Source organism: Dipteris shenzhenensis, chromosome 16, assembly GCF_047967505.1.
Source record: "Dipteris shenzhenensis isolate YYH24624 ecotype China chromosome 16, Dip_SZ_1.0, whole genome shotgun sequence".
Taxonomy (NCBI): domain Eukaryota; kingdom Viridiplantae; phylum Streptophyta; class Polypodiopsida; order Gleicheniales; family Dipteridaceae; genus Dipteris; species Dipteris shenzhenensis.
The window spans coordinates 15,888,979-15,914,437 of record NC_141611.1 but is presented as its reverse complement, the minus strand read 5'-3'; the positions used below and the strand labels follow the sequence as shown (position 1 = coordinate 15,914,437).

Here is a 25,459-nt window from a genome sequence, read left to right as displayed (position 1 = left end):
ATAATCCAAGAAAATAATTCCTGTACATGAAATTGCGATGGATGGAAAAGTAGGAGTCCGTACTCTAGATTGTGCTGAGGTGTAACTAACTCTCCCAAAAATCAAGGGTGAGCTATGTGGCAGGAACCTCATCCACCCACTGGTAGAAATCGATGGCCTCCAAACCATGTGCTCGTATATGAATTTCATTGAATTGCAACAGAAGTAGACAGACAGAGCTCTTGCAGCTGTTGAGCATCAACTGACGAGGGGGCCCTCGTCAGGGCACACTGTGCTGCTGTTGTTTTTGGAAATGCTATAACATCCCTGATGGATTTTTCACCGGCTAGTAGCATCACCAATCTATCAAGTCCATATGCTATGCCACCTGCACAAGACAGTACATATATTCAGATGAAACCGCTCACAAATAAACTCACAGAGATCAAGAACATGAAGGCCAAGGAGGCCCCTGATTCATGGCTAACGTTCACGACATATACTGCACGCTAATAAGATGTCACAATAACAATAAAAGAAATAAAACATGAGTCAGAAGTTGGGGCCCTGAAATGGTGGGGCAAGAAAAGCATTATAAGCCTATAGGATTTTTAAGAAGTTTAATGATGCAACACAACAAATAGACATCTTTCCTTTAACCCAGACAACAGTTTGAGCCAGCTAGTAACACAAAGATGACCTCAAACTATTCAATGCTTCATATGTACTCTAAAGAAAGATCCTTTGACATACACAAGCCTACTCAGAGCTTCTTGCAGAAACTTCAGGAAAATTTTGTATTTCCAGCAGGGAAGACCGAAACTACTTTTCTAAGTCATAACAGAGTCCAGGAGAGTTACCATGGGGTGGAGCACCAAGCTCAAGGGCTTCCAACAGATAGCCAAATTTCTCCTCTGCCTGCACAATCAGGGTACTTAAAAACAACTCACGTCATAGCACCTCTGCATAACAAAGAAATGTGCCACAGTGACTCACCTTCTCAGCAGTGATACCAATCAAGGCAAGCACCTTCTGTTGGATATCACGCCGATAAATTCTCAAGCTCCCGCCACCAATCTGCTCCAGTAGCAAGGTTTAACCATCAAGGCTTTAAATCTAAAGTAAAGCAATTCTACTTAAGATAACAGACTTCACAATCTGCTTGCAAAACTAAGCAACATTTTGGCCGATCAGTGTACCTCAACTCCATTATAAACCAAATCATAAGCCAAGGCACGAGCTGTTTTGAGGTCTCCCATATCATCTGGATTTGGAGCAGTGAATGGATGATGCAAGGCCTGCCCATATAACATTTCACCAATAAAAAGATGCACCTTGCAGATCACAATTCTGAGTGATTTGAGTCAAGATCAGACAAAAGTGAATATACCTCTAGCCTCTGTTCTGAATCATTCCATTCAAACATGGGGAAGTCCGTAATCCACAAAATAGAATGAGCAGACTGCTTCACACAAAGACAACACTGTAAGTACAGTAATGCAGCCCCAACTAAAGCACTTGACCATCAATTTAGGGGCGCACAATTTCAGTGCAAAAAATCTTTTGACCATCAATTTAGGGGCGCACAATTTCAGTGCAAAAAATCTATCTACAAAAACCCACAAATCGACTTTACGATTACCCATGACAACCTCATCAATAATGCCCATCTGCTCTGCAATGTATCTCCGCATCCGATCGAGTATTTTGTGTACTGTAGAAGGTTGGCCCACAGCAAAAAGAATAAGATCCCCAGCTTTCGCAAGGCACTTCTGAAACAAGTCTTCTTTCTTATCTCCTGTTAGACTCGAGGTCAGTGCTGACATTCCATCGACATCACCTGTGAGCAACCATTGATATTTAGGGAATGCTTTTGCACTATTTTTAAAATGATAGTAAATATCACATTCAACCATCCATTGCGAGATTCCATTTCCAGATTATCAATTTGTTGGGAAAGTTGGGTCAACTCCCGGCCTGTAAACCCCCAAATTTGAGGGAGAGACACCTATAGGTGTGTGAAAAGAAAAAGAGAGGCTGCCATATGGGCAGCACACAGGCTACCACCATGGGCAGCTCATGGTTCCTTCTTGGCAGATCAGTTCTCCTTGGGATTGCCATGAGAACTTCCTTTGTTTCTGCTGCCCTTGGGAATTACAGACCACCAGTAAAGTCTGGATGCAGGAAATGCATTAAAGGAACCAACCTTGATTATGAACTTCCACACGTATGAGGCTACATAGATGTCTCTCAGACAGAGGGCCATATTGAAAGTCAAGATTTCCTGCCCCGAATGCATTTGAAATATAAAGAAGGAAAGCCTGAGAGAATATGCACTAGAGTCTTGAGAGAGAATGTTAGTTTAGCACTAACATATGTGAGAACCTTCAGAGAGGACTACTGATGCCTCTGGGTACGTCTAGGAGTCCCTTGTCCACCCATCCAGATGCAAGAAGGCAGAGACCTTGGGGGAGTAGCTTGCCTCTTTGAACTCAACGAGAAACGGCTATCACAGTGCCTAGCACGTAAAACTACAGAAAGGAAACAGCCTTTAGTAAACCTAGTAGAGGTCATCCTCACTCTAGTTAACTGTCCCACACCCATATCTCACTCCTTATATATCTCATAGACTTGGAGAGTCATTCTCGCTCTGATTAATTCCTGTCCCTACCCATAATCATGTCTCACTCCATATATATCTAGATGAATTAAGCAGCATCCCACTTCCTATCATCTATGCCTCTTTGTGTCCCTCATGTTGGGGCCTACAATGGCAGGCCTTCTACTCCAGCTGCTACCACTATCTCTTTTTTGTGGGCTCACAGAAGCAAAAGGATGCACAAGAGTGGAGCAAGAAGTGGAAGCCGTCACATCAACTAGAAGAATGAAAATGAAAGTACAAAGTACTATAAAAGAGAACCCTAGGACCTAGTGTCCTAGTGGTACCACTAGTACTAGGTGTCATAAGACACTAAAAGTACTAGGTGACCTAAGTGCCAATAACTAAAGCTACATGGCCCATACCAGGGCCCATAGGGCATCAATACGACCGGGAGAAGATGGCCTACAAACCACCCTCCATGGTATAGGCTGAAGTATTCTAGAAACGTCTCAGAATACATGGTATTTTCTAGTCATGGTGACACATGTTCATCCAAAAGGATATACCACCTATGAATGTACAAGGTATGCCAAATCATGTAACAAAGGGAGCCAAGTGTAAAGCCTGTCGAAAGACTTCGAACTTGGGACGAGGAAGTGCCTTTGTAAACATATCTGCTATGTTGTTCTCTGTGGGAAGGTAGGACAACTCTATGTCTCTCGAACATAATGATAGTGAACTTCAATGTGCTTGGTACGCGCATAAAACACTGGATTACGCACAATGGCCAAAGCACTTTGGTTGTCAGTGCAGACCATAGTAGAGGATGTCGGGCGAATACCAAGATCTGTAAGTAAGTGTCAAAGCCAGACACACTCTACTGCAGCGGTGAAGGCTGCCCTGTACTCAGCCTCACGTCTGGATGTGGCAACTGTTCGTTGCTTCTTGCTGAGCCAAGAGATACATGAACTACCAAGTAAAAAACATATGCCGGTATGCGACACTCTGGTGTCGGAACAACCTGCCCAGTCACTATCCGTGTAAGCATGCATGGTAAGTGAACCCTAATCACCATAGAAGAGGGCTGAATCCTGAGTGCCTCTGAGATATTTGAAGACTCTCTTCACTGCCTGCCAATGCTGTGAACTGGGCATGTGCATGAACTTGCTAAGCTGGGATACTGCATACTATAAGTCAGGTCTGGTGTGGCATAAGTAAATGAGACATCCAACAACCTGCTGGTAAAGAGTGATATCACATGGTGGGCTGCCATCATGAGCTGAAAATTTGAAGCCAGGGTCCACTGGAGTAGAGATTGGCTTGCAATCCTCAAACTAAAAACGATCAAGGAGCTGTCCAATATACTTGGACTATGACATCATGATACCCCCCTCAACATGAGCAAACTGAATGCCCAAATAATAGTGCAACTGTCCCATGTCTGACATTTCAAAAGCTTCCTGCAAATCATCCTTGAAAGCTGCAATATGCTAAGTATCAGGGCCCGTGATCAGCATGTCATCCACATATAAAATCAGCACTAAAAATCAGATCCACTCCCACGGACATAAAGAGTGGGCTCTGTGGGGCTATTCTGAAAACCAAGGGACAGTAAGTGTGCATGAATTTTAGCATACCATGCCCGGGGTGCCTACTTCAAACCATAAAGGGCTTTCCTCAGCCCGCATACCTTGTTTTCAAAGCCAACAACCTCAAAGCTAGGAGGTTGTGTCACATAAACTTCTTCCTGCAGATCCCCATGAAGAAAGGCAATCTTGACGTCAAGCTGGTGCACTTGCCAATGGTGATGGGCTGCAATGGCAATGACACATCTAATAGTAGTAATCCTGGAAGTGGAAGCAAAGGTCTCCTCAAAGTCAATGCCTTGTTGTTCAGCATACCCTTTTGCAACAAGACGAGCTTTGTGTCGATCTATGCTGCCCTCAGATTTTCTTTTTAATTTGTAGACCCACCGGGTACCAATGGCATGTTTGCCGAGAGGGAGATCTACTAATTCCCGTGTGTCATTTTTGGCAATAGATTGTTGTAGCTCAGCTCTCATTGCATCCATCCACTCTTTGCTGTCAAAAGCATCTTTATGGCACAAAGGCTCTTCATTGCAAGCTGTAGCAAGGAGTGCAAACTCAAGAAAGTGACCATGCATCTGTCTATCTTGTCCGAGCAGCAAGAGGTTGATCTTGTTTGCTGTCCCTCAATGTGTCAAGAAGCCATCTGGAAACTTGCCTCAATCACTGCATCATGAATGGTGGGATCATTTTGTGCTGGAAGAAGAACCTGCAAATCAGCATTGGGGTGCTGGCTGATCATTGCTTGTTGGAGGGCCTGCAAGAGGCTCATGTTGCTGGTCGAAGTCCCCCTCTGAGGGAAGTAGAGGTAACCAAGAGTCAAAGGCATCAAACATGTCAACTTATGGCTTAGCTTTGCAGTCCACAAGAGGAGAAGCCGAATGTTCAGCAAAGATTACATCTCTACTGATAATAATCTTCCCAGTATTTGGTTAGTACAACCGATACCCTCTGCTCTCCTGGCTGTAACCAATAAATATGCGTTTGATTGTCTTATCATCAAGCTTATGTCTCAACTGAGATGGTACATGAACATGTGCAAGAGACCCAAAAACTCTCATGTGTGAAAGTGAAGGCTTCTTGCCTTTCCATGCTTCATAAGGTGTAACAGTCCTCAATGCCCTTGTAGGTGATCTATTCAGCACATAGTTGGCACACATCACTACATCAAGCCAAAATTTATTGGGCAAGGACTTAGCCTTAAGCATGCATCTGGCCATCTCCATAGTGGACCTGTTCTTCCTTTCAAGAGGATTATGCTGAGGAGTGTCAGGAGTGGTGCATGAGTGAACAATGCGTCGTGAAGACAAAAATGCATCAAACTCCTTTGACATATACTCGCCCCCCCTATCTATGTTGAGGATGACAAGCATCCTGATTCATTCTCAACCATATTCAGCCACCTCTGAAAGCATGAGAACACTTCAGATTTGGCTTTTAAAGCATATACCCAGCAATATCTTGTGAAGCCATCAATTAGAGTCATGAAATATTTGTACCCTCCAATGGCATTTGTCCTCATTGGGCCACAGACATCACTGTGCACTAGCTGCAATTTCCTTTGTGAGAATTTTGGACAATTCTTTTGAAAAGGAAACCTATGCATCTTACCCAAAAGACAACCCTCACACACATGTTTGGAAACTGTGTGAGTTTGAGGTACATCATTTGCCATGCCCTGTGAATGTAACTTGGCAAGAGGCCTATAATTGAGATGACCCATTCTCTCATGCCAAAGATGAGTTTCAGCAAGCTGTGAATCTGAAATAGCAAATGCTTCAATAGAAAGTGCAGCTGAGTGATAATCAAGGTGATAAAACCCCTTTTGCAAAGTGCCAGTGAGAACTATGGCATTGTCATCACGAAGATCATATACTAAGCATCTGTATCCAACAAATATCACTCTGAAACCTGAAGTGGCAATTGCAAATTCTGATGCACAGTGTGGAAAATCCATGCGACTGTACGAACGAGCTGACGCACCATATGGAAATCTGTACAACTGTACGGAATCGTACAGACAACAGGTCGCATCGGAGCTGTGCAGGACGTCCGGTAGCTGAAGCTTAACGATGGAGTTGAAGTCCGGGAGCTGGAGCTAGAAGCAAGAAGCTAGGAGTAGGGAGCAGGTCCGGGAAGGAAGAGCTCTGATACCACTATAGGCTCACGGAAGCAAAAGGATGCACAAGAGTGGAGCGAGAAGTGGAACCCGTCATATCAACTAGAAGAATGAAAATGAAAGTACAAAGTACTATAAAAGAGAACCCTAGGACCCAGTGTCCTAGTGGTACCACTAGTACTAGGTGTCATAAGACACTAAAAGTACTAGCTGACCTAAGTGCCAATAACTAAAGCTACATGGCACATACCAAGGCCCAGAGGGCATCAATACGACCGAGAGAAGATAACCTACATTCCTTAGAGAATCGACTTGGGATGGAAGAATCCATGCACAACGGAGGAGCAAGTTGGAAGGGGGACTGTGAATTTTGAGCTTCAAAACCAGAGATGTCTAACAATTTCCAGAAGCCCCCTAGAGAGTGCCACATGTGGAACATCATACATGACAGCCTACTCACTGGTGTAAGCAATCAAGTATAACGGCTCATATAAGTACCTCCATCTAGAACCTTCAGATAAGGCAACCCCTTTGCACCCGACTTGATTGCTTGTTGATAGATGTCCCCTTTCTTAAGGCTCGTTCCAGAAAATTTTGTACATCCCCCAGGTATAGTCAAGGCCTTTATCACACCACCTGAGTTGATTGTATTAGAAAATAACTGGAAGCTTGATCCTTTGAAAATACTGGAAACCTGTTTTTCAAAACACAACATTATCAAGCAACAAAACATAGACTGAAACTTACACAGAAGCACAGATCATGGTAGGAGAAGCAAAAACACAACTTACATCTGCAAGCTCATACCCAAAGCGGAGGTCGGGTTTATCTGATCCATACCGATCCATAGCTTCCTTGTAAGTAAGCTTGGGAAACGGGTTTGGTAGCTCAATACCCTTCACCTCCAAGAACACCTGCAAATAGCATAAGGCTGCACCTTTAAAATTTCAGTCTAATGCTTCACATCAAAAGCAATCAAGTATCAATCCAAGTAACAGCTTCGCACATCAAGCAGAACTTGCTGTAAGCTCTGAAGTGAAAACAGAAACATACATGTCTTATAAGATCTTCATTCAGCTTAAGCATCTCATCAAGAGGTGTAAAAGCCAGCTCCATGTCCAGTTGAGTAAACTCTGGCTGCCTGTCTGCTCTCAAATCCTCATCACGGAAGCATCTGAAAAAATAATTGCGTCAGTTACGACCAAGCTACATTCCCTGAAGATCTGCTGTGTATGTGCATTGTGCGCCTTACATCTTCCTTTCACCAGTTTCCAAGGGTGCAAAAAAGGAAATAAAAAGGCTTGACAAAAGAAGTACAAGAAAAGATTCCACGTGAAGCCTATTAAGGTAAAAGGCTTCTTTCAGATGTTTTAAGTTTTTTTGGTTTTAGACACCACATGCATGTTCCAGACAAGAGCAAGACAAAGCTCGATGCAAAAATTTACGAGATCGAAATGGTATCAGCTATACAATCCATCAACCAGGAAATTTGTTTAGTAGAGACAATGTGTTTTAGGAGCATGACATCTAAGAAAGAGTTTAAGCCCCAGTCGAGGTTCTAGCACTCGTTAATAGAGAGCACATAGAAGAAGAGGAGGAAAAAGGTGCAGAGTAAGTACAGCTTCCATGACCCTAGAAGCCACCGCAATTATCACCTCCACCAAGAAAAGGGAGACTTTCAAGACAGCACATGGTGGAGAAGCTCACCTCGCAATCTGATAGTATCTGTCAAAACCTGAGACCATGAGCATCTGCTTGAACAATTGAGGGCTTTGAGGTAAAGCATAAAACTCCCCTGGCTTCAGCAAAACAGCAGGAAAAAACTTCAGACTCACTGCTGGAAAAGGGAAGACAAATTGACAATGCGATGTATGTACAGCCTCCTAAGAGTAGAATATATGCAACAAGCATTCCGTCACTTTATACACGATAGCCTTTCCACTGGAGTCTATTTACCGAGGTTAGAAAGGCAAGGTCATTACAAAAAGAAAAGATCCCTCTCCACAATACTTTAAAGTAACAGCACGCCAGCCAGTCCAGATTGTTCTCAAAATGCAAAGGCTCCCTTGGGATCTCTCACCTACCTTAAGTAGCCTAAGAAACGAACAAAAGATCGGCTTTTGGATCATTTTTACATGCTCATGCAATAGAGAAAGAAGGAGAAAAATCTTGGCCCTTCATAAACAGAAGTTCCTGGCTGAGACACTCTTCATATACATCACCCTGACTGAGTTAGACAACCATCTCACCTAGAATCTGCACAAAGGGGGGGGAGAGAGAGAGAGAGAGAGAGAAAGGAGAAGGGGAAGAGAGAGAGAAATAGAGAGAACATGGCACATGGCTAAGCCTGTCGTGTGGGCAGTAGCATGCCCATTATAATAGCGCACATTGTAAAGTCCTATAATGCTTATTTAAACACTATAACTATCATATTCACTCGTTTTCTGTGTAGCCTTTCTTAATCATCTAGGGACAAAATGTTTCTGAACCAAACATCAACTGCTTCTAGATTCTACCTAGACACGTATCTGCTCACTATAACTTCAACATAGAATCCTAGGATTTTGGGGTATAGTGGGAGGCAAGGGAAGGAGCTGGATAATAGGGCCCATGTTAAATGGGGGCCATTCAAATGGTTTCAACCATTTTAATACACCAAACATTTCAGCATAGATCCCACGCATGTAGACAATCATAAAATGACTGCCTTATGGATGCCCCGAAGAACTGATACTTAGCCAGAGAGGGATCACCAAAGACTCGATGGTTACGGTCCTTCCATAGAGTCCATAGTGCCCAATGACGAAAGAAGATCATATCCCTGCCTTACTGGATGAAAACCAAACAGCCAGAAACACTTTATCAAAGCAAGCACTTAGGAAACGGACATAAAGCCTTTGTCGCAACAAGAAGAAGAAATCATATGATTCAGGGCAATGCCATAAGATATGGGGCGTGTGGGAACACACACACACACACACACACACACACACACACACTTCCGTAGCTTTGACATTCAAAATTCTAAAAGCAATTATATGAAGAAAATTTAGGCTTCAATTCTTATTCTGGAAACAAGAAAGCTTTAGTTCTGCATTTTTTTTCATGGGGGGAGCAGGGGGTCACATTTCGAATCATCCAAACATTTCAATAGCAAACCAAATGCGTTTATTTGCAATCCTGGCCATGCTGGACTCACAAACCTATGAAAGGATACAAGGTCTTCAAGGAAAGCGTTATGGAAGGCACGTGTAGCTTATATCAAGAGCTGTGTACTGTGCCAAGAAAATAGGGATGCTTGCTTCAGCCACTCCCTATCCGAAAGGGTAAATGGACACACATTAGTATGGGATTCATCAACAGTTTGATATCCCAGCAAAGTGACAAAACAGCATCGTGGTAGTGACTGATAATATTACAAGAGTTCCCAACCAAGACTACTTATTCTGCCTCAAAGTAGCAGCACAGTTCATGGACTATATTTTCAAACCAATGACCTTCTCCATAGAGATTGCAAATTTATGGTGAACTTTTGGCAAGAGCTTTTTGTCATCATGGGCACTAGATAGACACATAGAATGGATGGAAAAGTACCTTAGATTCTTTTGCCATGATACTCAAAAGGCTTGAAATGTATGATTATGTAACATGTTTGGTAGAGGTTTGCTAAAAAAATACTATGAATATGTAGAAAAGGGGTGGGGGCAGATTTGGAGAAAGGGGGATAGACTAGCAAAAGGGGAGAGAGAGAGAGAGAGAGAGAGAGGGGAAGAAGGGAGGAAAAGGGGTAGGAGAGAGAATGAGGTAGGAAAGAGACGGAGAGATTTAGAGGGAGTAGGGAAGAGAGAGAGAGAGAGTGAGTGAGCGTGCGCAGAAGGAGGAAGGGATAGTAGATAGGATTAGATAGATGTCACATCAAAAAGCCCGTACATTGCCTCAAACGGGCTCATGCCAATGGAGAGATGCTTGGTGCTGTTGTAGCAAAATTCAGCAAGTGACAACCATTTATCCCAAGACTTCTAAGTATCATGACAAAAATACCTCAAATATTCCTCCACCCATTTGTTCACCCTTTCCGACTGTCCATCAGTCTCAGGATGGTAAGCAGTGCTAGGTGTGAGTAAAGTACCTACTGTTGTAAATATGTCCTGCCTAAAGTGACCCATAAACTTTGCATCTCTAACACTGACAATTTCCAGAGGGAAACCATGATGCTTAAAGACGTGTTCAATGAATTGCCAAGCAACCTGCAATGCTGAATACCGGGTCTTAGTGGGTATGAAATGGGCCTGTTTTGTCATTCTATCCACCACAACAAAGATGCGGTCCCATCCCCTCTCTGTAGAAGGCAATTCTATGATGAAATCCATTGCTATGTGCGTCCATTTGCCCTTTGGAATGGGTAATGGCTGCGAGAGACCTGCGGGCAATTTGTTGTCTACTTTATTCCGTTGGCAAGGCAAGCATTCAGCCACGTATTTAACCACATCTCTCCACATGCCTTGCCAGGTAAAGCTCCACTTGACTCTTTCATATGTTTTAGTGATACCCACATGTCAAGCCATGGGAGAGGAGTGCATTTCTTGCAAAACCAACCGGCGGTATTTTGAGACTGGCACTAAATAAATCCTGTCCTGGCACCACAACCGCCCATTATGCAATTTGAAATCCGGATGACCCTGACTAGAAGGCTTCTGCAAATCTGAAAATATGGGAGCTGCTTTAGAATTCTGCATATACTCTTCCTGAATGCCATGAATCCACTCCTGATATATGGTAAAGATAGCAAACAAATTGCAAGCCCACATCCTGGACAAGGCATCTGCAACCACATTTTCCTTCCCTTTTTTGTACTCAATGTCAAAATCATAGGATTGGACTGCAGCCAACCACCTCTTCTGCTTATATGACAAATTTGGCTGGATGAGGAAAAATCTGAGTGTCCTATGATCTGTTTTCGCCTTAATTTTACTTCCGTACAGATAGTGGTGCCATTTCTTGAAAGCATGCAAGATAGCCAACATCTCCTGATCATGAACATGGAAATTGAGTTCTTTGGCATCAAGCTTCCAGCTTTCAAAGGCCATTACCCCGTGTTCTTGCCTCAAAACAATCCCCAATCCTTTGCCACTCACATCTGCCTCCACAATGAAAGGACGCCAAAAGTCAGGGCATACCAAGACAAGTGCATGAGTGAGAGCAAATTTCAGGTCTTCAAAGCTGCGTTGTGCTTCCCTTGACCACCCAAAAGCGTCCTTCTTCAAGAGGTCAGTAAGAGGAGCTGCCCCCCTGGCAAATTTGCGAATAAAGCACCTGTAGAAGGAAGCAAGACCTAAAAATCCTCTCAATTGGGTGGGGTTTTGTGGCTATGGCCAATCTTTAATGCATTTCACCTTTGCAAGATCCACCCGAATGCCACGTTTACTCACAATATGCCCCAAGTACTCAACCTCCTTTGCCATAAAAGTGCATTTGCTGGATTTTGCATAAACATGATGCATCCTCAAAATTTCTAGCACTTGCTTCACACGCTTAATGTTCTCTTGTCTATCGTTGCTGTAAATGAGGATATCATCAAAGAAAACCAGCACGCATTTGAAAAGAAGTGGCTGCAATATCTTGTTCATCAGTGCCTCTGGAAGGTGGCCGGTGCATTAGTCAATCCAAAAGGCATCACCTTGAATTCATACAAGCCCCGTTCTGTGCGAAAGGCCGTCTTGTGCTCATCTCCTTTTTTCACCCTAATTTGATGGTAACCAGACCTCAAATCTATCTTCGTGAAAAACTGAGCACCTTTGAGTTCATCCAACAAGTCATCTATCTTGGGGATCGGAAACTTGTTCTTGATAGTGGCCTTATTTAGATCCCTGTAATCAATGCACATGCGGTATGATCCATCCTTCTTCTTCTTCACCATAAGCACCAGGGAGGCAAAAGGAGAAGTGCTATGAGAGATGAAGTTCTTCTCGAGCAATTCCCGCACCTATACTGCCACTTCCTCCTGCTCAACCTTAGAGAAACGGTATGGGGCTTTGTTTATTGTCTTACTGCCACGCTCTACAACAATGGCATGATCTACATCCCTCTTGGGAGGCAATTGGGATGGCATGTCAACAAATACATCAGCAAACTCCGACAGCAACTATTGCATATCACAATCCTCAACACGGGGAATGCTACCCCCTGAGATATTGACACATTCAATGCGTAGAGGGCATGCTCCTTCCTGAGTTCTCTGGAGGGCATTTCAATCCATGCTGATTTTACCCAAAGATTTCAGCCAATCGCAGCTCAGCCAGCATCTATTGGGCCCATATCCAGTGCTAAGAGATCCCCAGCAAATTCATAATCCTCATAGAGCTTGATCCTTGCATCTTGACAACAAAATTTACTGACCAAATGCTGTCCATTTTTCATCTCTACTCTCAGCCCATGATCAATCTCAGTAGCAATCAGTCCCACCTTCTGTAAGGTCTTAGAATTGATGAAACTATGAGTGCTACCGCTGTCCACAAGCATGTGAACAGTCCTGCCATTAATTTGTCCTTTCAATCTGATAGTTTCAACACTTTTGGCACCCATCAAGGCATGAGAAGAGATAGCATAAATTGCTTGCTGCGCATCCCAATAGATCTCCTCTTCGTCCACAAGAGCATTGCCATTTGCATCCTCTCGCGCAAGAAAAGGGGAACCGATATATTAGGACTTTTCTTTTACGTTAAATGGTGATTGAAATGGAAGCATTGCTTTAGCAAGCAAGCAAAACTACAGCCAGGGCACAACAAAGGATGGCCAAAAATGCCAATGAGAGAACAAGGCATGTGGAGTTTAAGAAAGGAGACATCGTTTACCTTAAGCTACACAAGCTCATATATGCATCCCTAAAGGACAACAATAATCAAGCTAGCTCAACAACTTTGATAGACTTATAGGGTGATTAGAAGAGCTTAAGAGCTGGGATTGCCTCCAACATCCAAATTCGCAATGAATTTCATGTCTGGCAATTCCAGCCCCTACATGCCTCTTTGGAAATCAAGCCCTAGTTTCTGGGAAAGCCCTGGCCCTCCTTGGGGATATAACAGGACGGGAAGTCCCCTCGTTTTTTTGCAGCTCTCCAGCGCGGAGCTGCCATTCCAGCCTTGGGAGTACCCAAGCTATGTGCTCTTCTCTCTCACTCATTATACCCTTGAAGTTTCTGCGAGCCATCGGCCACGTCTTGGAATCGCCAAACTAAAAAATATCCTCAATGTCCTCTACACAAACTTTTCGTTTCCTAAACAAACAGTCATTTGTAATGGAGTAATTTGGGAATATCTTGCTCTCACTATACACATAGGATGTTAGAAATAACGTCAACAATTGAATGCCAAACCTCGTATGGGAATATGGATCTCACAACTCTCTCCAATCAAATAATTCACAAGTGCAAAAATGAGATAAACTCAGATCTGGAAATGTACAAAAGAGAAATGCAGCAAATAGAGAGTACTTTATTCCTCCAACAAGTGTTGACTGCAAGTACAAAAAACTACCAAACCCGACCCGCAAATTGCTAGAGATCTATGGAAAACAAATGCTGCCTCTTGACCTGCTGCCTACTCCTTTTTGCATGCCTTAGTAACAAGCCCCTACAGAAATAATGGAGTAGAGGCAATGAGCCCTTTTGTAGCCTCAAGGGTAGGCAGCGCCCCCCCCCCCCCGACATGACCAACAGCCGACCTCGTCTATCAACTGATGTCATGTGCATGGATCGTATCTGATGTGTGCCCCTGCACTTGGGTGCAATGTGACACACTAGCTACATTGACAAGCGCGTAATAGTCCCTAATAGAACATTTTTGTCGTATGCTCTAATCCCTTTGTGAGCCCTTGTCCAACGATAGTCAAGCACAAGCTACGTAAGTCAATCTCTCAACCTTAGGTCAAGTCAAAAGATTAATTCTTGTTCACTGGTACCCATTGGAGAACAGTAGGTTAGTGTTCCCATCTTAGCATTAGTGATAGGTCTTGGTCCAGCCTAGGATAGGAGCCCTTCTGGGCCCCCTCAAGGCTGGAACATGTGAAGGGGAATGGGCTGGGGGAGGGCTGCCTTTATACGCTGCCCTACACCCCAACCAATGGAGCCTTTTATGGGGCAATGAACCCAGCCAGCAGCCCAAAACAGCCGACCCAACCCAAAAGTCGGCCAGTTTTGGGGCTGGTTGGCTCATTTCCAGCCCTATAAATAGAGGCCAGCCAAGCCTTCATTTCCCACTCAGTAGCCTCCACTATCCTGACATCATGTGCATGGATCGTATCTGACATGTGCTTAGTGCATAGGACGAGCATTGATAGCCTTGGGAGGCTAGGGACTAGGCAAGCGACTCTCAAGTTGGGTTGCAAGGGCAATGGACGAGTTAGGGTTCCAGCTATTTTTAGCGGCACTAGGGTAGAGCCTATATAAGGGGCCCAAGGGTTCAATTTTCATTCACGCAAGTCAAAGCATGTCTAGCTCTTCCTTGCTGGCCTGGATCTCGGACCGTGTTGCGACGCACATCTGCTTTCTAGCATAGCCCAGATTTGCCCTATGGGCCCCTTCTGGTGGTATGGGACGCCAAGAGCTTGTCGACTCGTTGGATGTAGATGTTCGCACCAGCAGCCCAGCCTATGGCTCAGGGGAATGCTTGGATTCTGCGGTCTTAGACATGTGAGCATCATGCTTGGGTGGTGAGCATGCATGTGCCTCTCTTTGTGGTTCTATGATCAATTGTTTGTGCTTGTGTGCAGGTCCAAATTCCCAAGAGCGATCATGGTTGCATCAGTTGGAGTCAGAGCCACTCCTGAATGGCGAATTTCTGGAGGAGAGCGATTTCGAGGTAGGTGCGAATTTCGTTTGTGCACTATTTTGGCTAGGAACTACTCAATTTTTGCCAGCAAGTAGGGAAGGAGTGATCTCCATGTGTGGGAAGACGTGTCCTGGTTGGTTTGGTTCCTGTTAGGAAGAGAGAGTTGTCAATTCGTTGGAGAGGAACGGGTCAAATTGAGGAAGGATTGGCATTGGATTCTAAGATGACGTTTTTGGGGCTAGTGATGCGATTTATGAGGGAGAAGAGACACAAGGTGGAGCTTCCTGATTGGAAAATCCCAGTGGGACCCTAAGTTGTACCCTGAGAGAAGGGTAGAAATCCGTCACGCTGAGTTGTGAGATGACGAAAAGCACCCTTGCTTTTTCGTCAGAGTAGACTACATGGCATCCACGTAAATTTGGAGGATTTTGCTTTTTTGGAAGTTAGGGCACTAGTTTAGGACTTAGGGCTTAGTTCCCTATAAAACTGGCGCTCCTGACTACTCCCTCCAAATCTGTTGACGCCTAGTGGATGCGCCATCAACTAGCCATTTTTTTCCTTCCCTGCCTCCTGCCGCCACTTCAACGCATCTTTCCCCTCTGTGGTATTCGTCCAGCTCCAAGCTTGTTGGCACCTCCATCGCTCGGGTCTAGGCACAACTCACGAGCTGTGTGACTGGCAGGATGTTTGCACCTCTGTAGCACCTCGAACTCATTCATCAGCACTTCAGCAATTCGTCAAAGAGGGCAGCCTTCAGTCAGTTCTACCCACTCATTCAGATGGTGCGCCAAGCCTTTCACCCCTCCAATTGTCATCTCAGACAGGTCTTTACAATTCACAACCCCCTTTCATTCGACCATTCCGTTGCTGTTTTTCGATGGCTGATGCAAGTAATCTCTCCCTAAGGCGAACCAGAACATAACCAATTCCAACCAGCCTTCCCCAAGTCTGAACGGGACGTTGATGGGGACAACTATGATGTCTATGAGGATCTCGTTACTAAGGACGCTTTCAACCAATTCCTCATGGGATTGGATGAAAAGTTTGCGCTCCTGAACTCGAACCATGAGCAGAAGTTCTAGCAAATTGTTGCTATGCAGACCCAACTTCAGACTCACTCACATGGACGCGATGGCTTCTCTTGTGTAATAGTAAAGTGATCAAATTACTACATTGAGTGATAAAAGACTACTTAGTTGTACAAAGGCAAGAAAATCTATGGAATCGGGAAGAACTGACTCCATATAATGTTTGAGTCAATGTGAGGCAATTTTATAATGCGTAAACCACTATATTGAGGTTGTTCACATTTATCGTATATATCAACCTCTAATCCTATGGTAGATTGAGAAAGTCTAAGATCTAAGAAAACACAAGAATCTCCTCTTGAAGTGCATTTCAGTTCACAAGAGTCAAGAGGATAGATTCCTTCTCCAAAAGCACAAGCGTCTTTGTACATAAAGTCTTGAAAGTTAGGAACATCCGGTACAAATAAATCATCTATAAAACGCCTAACTTGGCTAAAATGATAGGGAATATTTTGATAGAAATAAGACGTTGCATAACGATGGATCATATCACCCTCTTGGGTTTCTTTGTAGCTAGCTTACACAATTCCTACAGGTTGCAGGTCAAGAATAATAAAGCGCGCATAGTAAGGGCATGAATTACAGCTACCAATTCTTGCTCATACACATTCATGTTGTGTTCAGCATCTCAGAGCAGTCTGCTCTCATATGCAACCACTCTGCCTTCTTGCATAAGCACTCTACCAACACTATTGCCGCTTGCATCACATTGAAGAACAAAAGGCTTTTGCAAGTCTGGCAAAATGATGACAGGATCAGAGCATAGCTTTTTTTTCAGCTCATTGAATGCTGCAATTTCTTTCTTCCCCCAACGGAAAGGCACTACCTTCTTCTGCAAAGCATGTAAGGGTGAAGCTATTTCAGCAAAATAGCGAATGAAGTGCCTGTAGTATGAACACAAGCCAAGAAAACTACGGACTTCATGTAGATTCTTCAATGGAGGCCAATTCTTGATTGCCTCTATCTTGGCACGGTCCATCCTCACTCCATCTCGTGAGATAATGTGCACAGAAACCGCCTGTTTTAGACAATAAAGTGTCTAGGGTCTCCAAATGTTGCGAAAATCCGCCGCCAGCCCAATTTTGGTCGTTTTGACTTTGATTTTGGCCTCCTGTGCAATGTTTCGCTCCTTCCACTCCTTCAGCCTCATACTCTCTCCATCCTCAAGGTTTTCCAACCCTCCTTGATCCCCATTCACTCCTTTCTCTCCTGCAGGCTGCTTTATCCCTCCATCATCATCTACTCCCCTTCAGCCCTCCTTCAAAGCTCTAACTCCACTCCTTCAGCCCTCTTTCAAGCTTCAGCCCTCTTTCAACCCTCCTTCAGCCCCCTCTTTCAGCCCTCTCTTTCAGTCTTCTAAGTTTAACTCCTAAGTTCTAATTTGTAACTTGTTCTAAGTTCTAACTTCTAGGTGACAGTGTGGTAAGTATTATGCACTATATTTTAAGTTACAAATAGGTTGTAGGCTGTAGCAATCTAAATGTGTGTGTTATCATCTCAAAACCCCCTTTTCTAAAACCCCCTTGATGACGTGGCATTTCCTCGTTTCAACCCTCCCAAAAATCTCGAAACGTTTTCGTTTCCATTTCCGTTTCTGTTTCCCGTTTCCCCGTTCCCGTTTCCCCTAACTATGGTTTCCTGAGTTCTGCAAATACAACTGCCAAGTATTGCCTATGCTCCTCTTCATCTTTCGAGTGCACGATAACGTTATCAAAGAATGTACCCACAAACTTCCAGTGCTCTCTGAAAATGCGATCCATCATGCAATTGAAGGTAGTAGGAGCATTAGTCAAACCAAATGGCATGACAAGAAACTCATAAAGCCCAAAAGTGGTCCTGAAGGCAATCTTATATACATCTTCGGGCCTGATTCGTATCTGATGGTAACCACTCTTCAAATCAATGTGACTAAAGATGGCTGATCCCTCTAATCAATCCAAGATGTCATCAATGCATGGAATAGGAAATCAATTCTTGATTGAGATCTTATTCAAAGCCCTGTAGTCAATACACATTCTCCAAGATCCATCCTTCTTCTGCACAAGTAGGATGGGAGAACAATATGGAGAGGAGCTTGGCTGAATCAGCCCCTTCTGTAACAATTCATTCACCAAACACATGATCTCCTCCTGCTGTGCCGCACTCACCCTGTATGGTGGTCGGTTAGGTGGAGAACTACCAAGAATGATATCAATGGTATGATCTTTTGGCCTCTCAGCAGATAACTCCTCTAGGAGTTCATTTGAAAAACAATCTTGAAACTGAAATAAAAACTCAGTTTGCTGTTTTTCCAACTTGGAAAAATTAGATTCATCCTCAACTGGTTCTTTTTCTTTGACAAAAATCAAATATGCTGAAAGATGCTTTTTCATTATAGAAGCAATGGCTGAAGCGGATACAACTAGGACTGATTCCACTTTCGAGTTTGCATCTATGACTTGGGTTTTACCCCTATAAGTCAAGGTAAGCTTCTTATCATGTGTACCAATGATAGCATGCACACGGTACATCCAAAGGCATCCCTAACAAAACATTGAGGAGTTGTGGAGCTCTCTTGCTCATGGGTACTCACCATGTTTATGGTTGTAATATTCAGCTGTCAAAAAGTGCAGCAAAGATATCCTTCCACCAAACTACCGAGGCCCACCTCTTGAGAAAGAGTGTAAGGTATCCCGCAATGGAACCAATGAAACCGGCCTCTAATCACTCAGAGGACAGTGGAACTAAACCTTTAATCACTTCAGCACTTATTTACAGCTCACAAAGCATATATCACAACCATTAACCATTGCATGATCACCATTTGGCATTTACCCATTTGTTCACAAACAAAACCACTGAAAAAGGGATGGAGGCTAGAACGCCCCTGCTCAACAAACATAGACAAGTGCACCCGATTGGCCCAAAACACCGTGGCGCCCCTTTCGGTATTTCTTTATATTTCACGGTGAAATGATTACAAGTTGCATCTGGGAGACCTTCCCTGCAACTGAGCACGCAGCCCCAATTCACTAAGCCTTCACAAGGCTTTCAAGCATAGAACACCATCACATAAGTGCACTTAACCCATAGGCTCAACCCAAAGGCATTCTCTTTTCCGAGTGCAATTCCATTGGCTGTTCAGATGCAATCACACTGCACCCCAGCTGCACTCTCTTTGAGTGGTTTCCAGATGGCATTCACAAAGCTTTTCAAAGCTCCAAAATAAAATCAACAAAGTACCCAACCAAAGAATGACTCATGTAGCACTGCCTGGGCACCTGTGAGCCAAGAAAGAGGCGGCACACGAGGCCAACCAATAGCTTATGGCAAAAAGAAATTGCAGCAGCAAAATCACAACTCACCAAGCCCTGAAAACTCGAACCAAGTCCTCAATCGCCAAGAGGACATAGTAGCCAATGCCCAATTGCATTCTTAGCCAAAGAGGAGTGCAAAGGCATGAAGAAAGAGCATTTACAAGAGCCGACCAGTAAGAATTCTACTGAAAAATGCGAAAAGAAGCACTTCTGTCGCGAAGAAATGGGAGTTCTTGGGCTCAAAAGAAGCGTGCTTCAGAGAGGAATGCATTGAGAAGGTTTTGGAGAAGTTTCATCGCCAAAAAGTCCTCCAAAACTGAGAAAAACCAGTCAACCAGCGCATGGGACCACTCGAAATTCAACAGAAAGCTGTAGCTTTGCAAGAGGAGAGGCCCAAAAGGCGGTAGAAGCAAAAAGGTCCAGAAAAAGCCACTTTTGCAAATTCGACCAGGAAAAGAAGTGCTCAGCTCTGCCCGTTCTACCAAACGCACGAAGGGAAAAGCATATCACTACGAAGGGGAGGCAGAGGGGAAGTCGAGGAATCCAAACGGAAGTCGAGGAATCCAAACGGGTGAGGAGTAATGAAGAAAAACGGAATTCAGCTGAAGGAGGCTGAAAAACCAGTCCAAAATCTCAACAAAGGGAGAAGATGAGAGAGAAAACCACACATGTGAAGTTTAGAAGGCCCATGAAGGTCCAGGAATGGCAAAGGAGCATGTAGAAGGCACTAGAGCCACCTGGTACTCTAGGGGGGGCCACTGAAGGTACATGGCCCTCTAGGGGGCCCATTAAAAATGCCACATCATCATTTCCCAACAACCACTCTTTTAATTCCTTGGAATGCCTTTGGGCCTAGGGATTAATTACGCTTATGTGCTAAGCACCATGCCGCGTTTAATTACAATTATTAAGCCCATGCTTGGACTTTTAAAACCAAAGTTGTCACGGTCTTGTAGTACATTAAAGTACTTAGAATTTCATGCCCCCGTGACAGAGTTCCTCCGAACATGCCCAATCTAGCGACCAGACAGTAGTTGTGAACCAACTTCTAGAGGATATGCTTCGGTCATATGTTTCCAAGAGGCACTCATCATGGGAAGACTACTTAGCCATGGTTGAATTTGCTTATAACAGTACAAAGCATTCTAGTAATGGTTTCAGTTCTTTTATGCTTATGTACAGGTATCAACCTAAGTCTCCAATAATGGTTGGATTCAAGGGAATCAAGAATGACGTTACGAAAACATTCTTGCAAGACATGCAAGAGATGTTGCACTTAGAAGTCTATCAGAAGTATCCAAGACAATGCTAAAAGACATAGTTTGTCTAGAGAGTTCTCTATTGGAAGAACGGTATACTTGCGTATTCCCAAAGAATCCAAGAATCTCAATACTGAACACTTAGAAAATTATCCCCCAGATATTGTGGTCCATTCAAGGTTATCCAAAGAATTGGCCAAGTTGCATATGAGCTGGATTTGCCTCCTAATGTAAGGATTCATCCAGTCTTTCACGTCAGTAGACTGAAAGAAGTACTGGATGTTGAGGATCAGGTAGTTACTCAAGAGCTTATAGAGGTTGAAGATTTAACCTTTAAACCGCACCATAGTCACAACAAAACGCATTTTTTTGGGGAATATAACGTTTCTCACGTTTCAAAACGTTTCTATCCCAAAGAAACGTGGTTAAGGATAGTATTACTGGAAATTCTACATGTTAGGCATCATTTGAACATGCCATGTATATGGGGGACATATTTTAGACATTTTTGGCACTAAAAAGTACAATCAGGCCTTTCAAAACCTCTACTTTTTTTTTAAACGTTTCATGTTTCTACGTTTCGAAACGTTTCTGGTGACTATATACTGCACGAGCCCCAAAGTATTCTTGGATTTCATGAACATCAAGTTAGATACAGGACGACCACGGAATGGAAGGATCGTATCGAGGAGGACTCTGCATGGGAGACATTGACTAACCTTCAAAGAGAGTTTCCGGACTTTCTTTTGAACTCAAGTTGATTTCTTAGAGAAAGGGGAGTATGTCATGTGCGTGAATCATATCTAACATGTGCTTAGGCGCACAAGACTAGCTTTGATAGCCTAGAGAGGCTAGGGGCTAAGCAAGCGATTCTCAAGTTGGGTTGCAAGGGCAACAGATGAGTTAGGATTCTAACTATTTTTAGCGGCACTGGGCTAGAGACTATATAAGGGGCCTAGGGGTTCAATTTTCATTCACGCAAGTCACAGCAAGTCTAGCTCTTCCTTGCTGGTCTGGATCCTGGATCGTGTTGCGGACGTGCACCTGCTTTTTAGCATAGCCCGAATTCCCTACGCAGTCTTGAGGCCTTATGGACGCCTTCTGGTGGTATGGGACGCCAGGAGATTGTGGACTGGTTGAATGTAGATGTTCGTGCCAGCACCTCAACCTATGGCTCGAGGGGATGCTCGAATTCTACGGGTCCTAGACCCGTGAGCATCATGGTTGGGTGGTGAGCATGCATGCGCCTCTCTTTGTGGTTCTATGATCGATTGTTTGTGCTTGTATGCAGGTCCGGATTCCCAAGAGTGATTGTGGTCGTGCCAACCCTAGTCACATTAGATTCTGACTCCAAGTCTGTCCCTCTACAGGTGGTCACGAACAAATTTGATTGTGAGTTATGTTATCCTCCACTGTCATAGTATACAAGTGGTTCTGAAGATGAAGCACTCATGTCAAGTTGCTCGTCTCACTGGTCTCCTTTGCAATAGTCCATACTTCAAAGGATTTCACTATAAGTTGGATATGATGAATCTCGTATCATCGTTCCGATAATGAGGAAAGGGGCTTCAGCATCTGTCTTTCCAGTCCTAGATGTCGTCTGGGTCTGCAAGCACCAATCCCTTCCCAATGTATGTATTAGGCCTTAGTAAAAGACCTATATGGGAATAATGGAGCAGATGGCAATGCGGCCCTTTGTAGCCATAGGCATAGGCAGCTCCCCGACCTCAAGGGGGTCAAACTAAGCCGGCCAGCAACCAACGTGATCTATGAACTGCCAACCTTGGTCACATTAGATTTTGACCCTAAGTCTGCCCCTTTACACAATAACGTGCTGCCACCAACTGATCATGAGCAGCCTTGACCTTTGTATTGTGATCTTGAGCTATGTTATCTTCCTCCATTGTCATAGTATATTGCTGCTTATGGAGTTTAAGCACTCGTTCAAGTTGCTCATCTCATTCTGTAGTCCACACTTCAAAGGATGTCACTGCAGTTGGACCAATACTAAGAAAAAGTTAAGCCTGTCTTGGGGTTTGCCCTTTTTTCTTCCCAAAGAAAAGAACAGTCTATTAATGCTTGAAAAACCAACCATACAAATTAGCAATCCAAAAGTGGCAAATAAAGAGAGAAACCAGCTGTCAGCAAAGAAACCAGCCTACTTCCAAAACCTAGCTCACTACCTAGCAAGGATTAACAACCAAGGTTGAGTACTATACATCCAACGAATAACTCGCACTATGAAAACATAAAAGATATCTACCGGCCAAACCTTGAAATACATTTATTTATTTATTTATTTATTTTTACACCCCCCCCAGTCAATCGGGGCATAGTTAGTGAGAAAGTATATACCTAGATGAATCCAGGAACATTCCCAAACTCATCGTCTAAAAACACAACATAGTGCAGTTTCAATCTCATGATAGTCACTCATAAGATTGAAAACCATAAACTCCATCACATAGCAAGGACTAGCTACTATGACATCCCCACTAACGTCATCAGCGCCCAACAGTGGGTGTAGACCATAGTATAAAAGTATGCTCTCACAGATACAAATCCACACACCCACACATACTTGAGCATCCATTTAGTGAGAAAGTGATGTAGTCTTCATGCCCATTACAAAATTCTAGGGGCATCAAAGAAAAGCAATAAAAGAGAGGAAGGGTAAATAGGTTGCAGGTGCCAGCCACAACACTTTCCAAGGCAGGCCTAGAAAGTCTGGCAGGTTAGGACAAAAGAGAGCTTGTCAGCAACATGAGGATGTACTATGTACACGGAAGCCCAACAATGTTGCCCATAGGCCAAGTCTCCTAAGGACAAAAGGTTATGCGCAATCGGCATTGAGACAGACAGCCAAGTATAGAGAACAGCACATAGCTTGTACAAGGCAATAATAATCATCAGCACTACCTCACTGGAGGGGTGCGTTAGCAAAGGCTTGGTAGATGGTGAGTGAGATTTTCCACTTGGTTTTACTCTTTTGGACAAGCTGCTAGCTATCTGGTGGCAGAGCTGGATCAATTCTCGCCGGAAGGAGCTTGGACCATCCCCGCAATTTTAAGTCCGTCTTGTAGGTAGTCGTTCCCAAGCACAACTCCAACCATTCCAGATTCAACCATCAATTTTGAACGTATTATAGAGCCTGAAATAGGTGACGCTTTTCTAGTCCCAGCACCTTCGCATGTTCTTTAATTTCTCTCTCATATTTACTATTTTCTCTCTTGCCCTGACCTAACCACTGCACTCCATAAACCACAAGGCAATGCCTAGGAGCATTCATGCTCTCGTTGATATTCCTATTTGAGAAAGACAACATGTAAATACCTGCACACGAGAAGGAACCAAGTAGTCACGGGCACCTTCTGGAGTAGATCTTGACAAAAGTGGAGTTTCAATCTGTAAAACATGCCAAGCCTAAATATTTGAGCAATCCAAACATCATTTTCATCCTTCGGATTGTGACATACACAAGACTGAATTGACAGCTTTGGTCTACAACGGTTCCTAGCAGTTGAAGAACAAGAAGCTCAATCCACAAAAAACTACTCTGCAGACCTCAACAAAATGGTGTTCATCCTCTAAGAATCGTCTTATCGTTTTCACAACTTTGTGACGAAGCCTTAGATTGGCATTCATCTGTGGGCGCCGCAAGTCGAGATGTCGATACCTATCAAGTAAAGGGATGCGTTTAACATTCAAATGCATGCTTATCAGTCGTGAAAAGAAATGCATCACAGAATCATGGTCTTCCATTCCTAAGGCTGGGTCCGGTCATACTCACCTGAGACGGACTTCTTCTGTGATGACATCCTTTATTTCATCAGAAGTGGTGATAAGGAATGGTAAAGCCCCCCGAACGGGATTCAGCAACTGCAAGACTTCGGCTACTACCTGTGAAAAGAGGAATTTTCAAACCAACAAAGGATGCTGCGAGCTTAACTCGGACACAAACTTCTTGCCCATGATTAGGAAAGTTTCAAGTAGTTAAATAGGAAGAATAAAAACTGTGTGTCATATTGCCTTCCGGAGATACAAGTATTGCAATTCCTCGCTTATGTTGTTTGTTAGTAAGGGTGCACCTCCACAGCTCCGGTTTCCATCTTAGGATTTAAGGCGTCTTTCGGCCGAGCTCGCACGTGGCCCTCTACCGCAACAACGTACTCGAGCCGCATCTTTTCCCCGATCGAGTGAGCCTCGGGGAAATTAACCGGGTCCGTGGTGACCTGCACGGAGCAACAAGGTCACAGATACATGGATGACGAAGCAGAAGAAGCGCGGGGGGGGGGGGAGCAAAAAAGCACCTGGACAATGCCGGAGTGATCGCGGAGGTTGAAGAAGGTGAGGGAGCCATGGAGACGGTGCAAGGCGACCCAACCACAGAGGCGGACGCGGAGGCCAAGGAGGGGGAGGCCGAGGGAGGAACAGGAATGGGAGGGGGAGGGCCAAAGGAGGGGGGGAGGAGGGAGGGGGTGGGGATTAGGGATAGGGATAGGGAGGGGAGCGATGGTGGGAGAGGAGGAGGAAATGGGTGATGAGGAGAAATGGAGAGGGAAGGTTATGAAAGGAGCAGAGGAAGAGAGAAAGTGGGAGAAGCCACAAGAGATGAAGGCCCTTGAACAACAAAATGAAGAAGACGAAGAACAAAGGCTTGTTGGTTTCAACAACACCATCCTTGCTCCTGCCCTTGCACCCATCT

At 44.1% G+C, this 25,459-nt stretch overlaps 1 protein-coding gene across 1 annotated transcript; it reads right to left on the bottom strand.

Moving 5' to 3' along the window:
- Positions 1-105: 105 nt before the first annotated feature.
- LOC147892607 (tRNA synthetase class II (D, K and N) family protein) lies at positions 106-25,459 on the bottom strand. The gene is made up of 15 exons (XM_087387314.1): positions 25,065-25,459; positions 24,843-24,986; positions 24,545-24,654; positions 24,319-24,430; positions 24,088-24,159; positions 7,994-8,085; positions 7,340-7,460; positions 7,078-7,200; positions 6,785-6,980; positions 1,632-1,819; positions 1,370-1,441; positions 1,179-1,277; positions 976-1,056; positions 840-897; positions 106-367 (listed from the first exon to the last, which is right to left on the bottom strand). The coding sequence occupies exons 1-15, from the start codon at positions 25,455-25,457 to the stop codon at positions 186-188; spliced, it is 2,043 nt and encodes a 680-aa protein (XP_087243440.1). The 5' UTR covers positions 25,458-25,459; the 3' UTR covers positions 106-185.

Bases quoted from the DNA above. Each gene is read 5' to 3' on its own strand.
- LOC147892607 (XM_087387314.1), bottom strand. From the start codon at position 25,457: ATGGGTGCAAGGGCAGGAGCAAGGATGGTGTTGTTGAAACCAACAAGC. The intron at 1,820-6,784 runs GTACTTATATGA...GGTTGCTCACAG, and splicing joins TCTGAAGGTTCTAGATGGAG to GTGATGTCGATGGAATGTCA. The intron at 1,442-1,631 runs GTTGTCATGGGT...TGTGTGAAGCAG, and splicing joins AGATGGGCATTATTGATGAG to TCTGCTCATTCTATTTTGTG.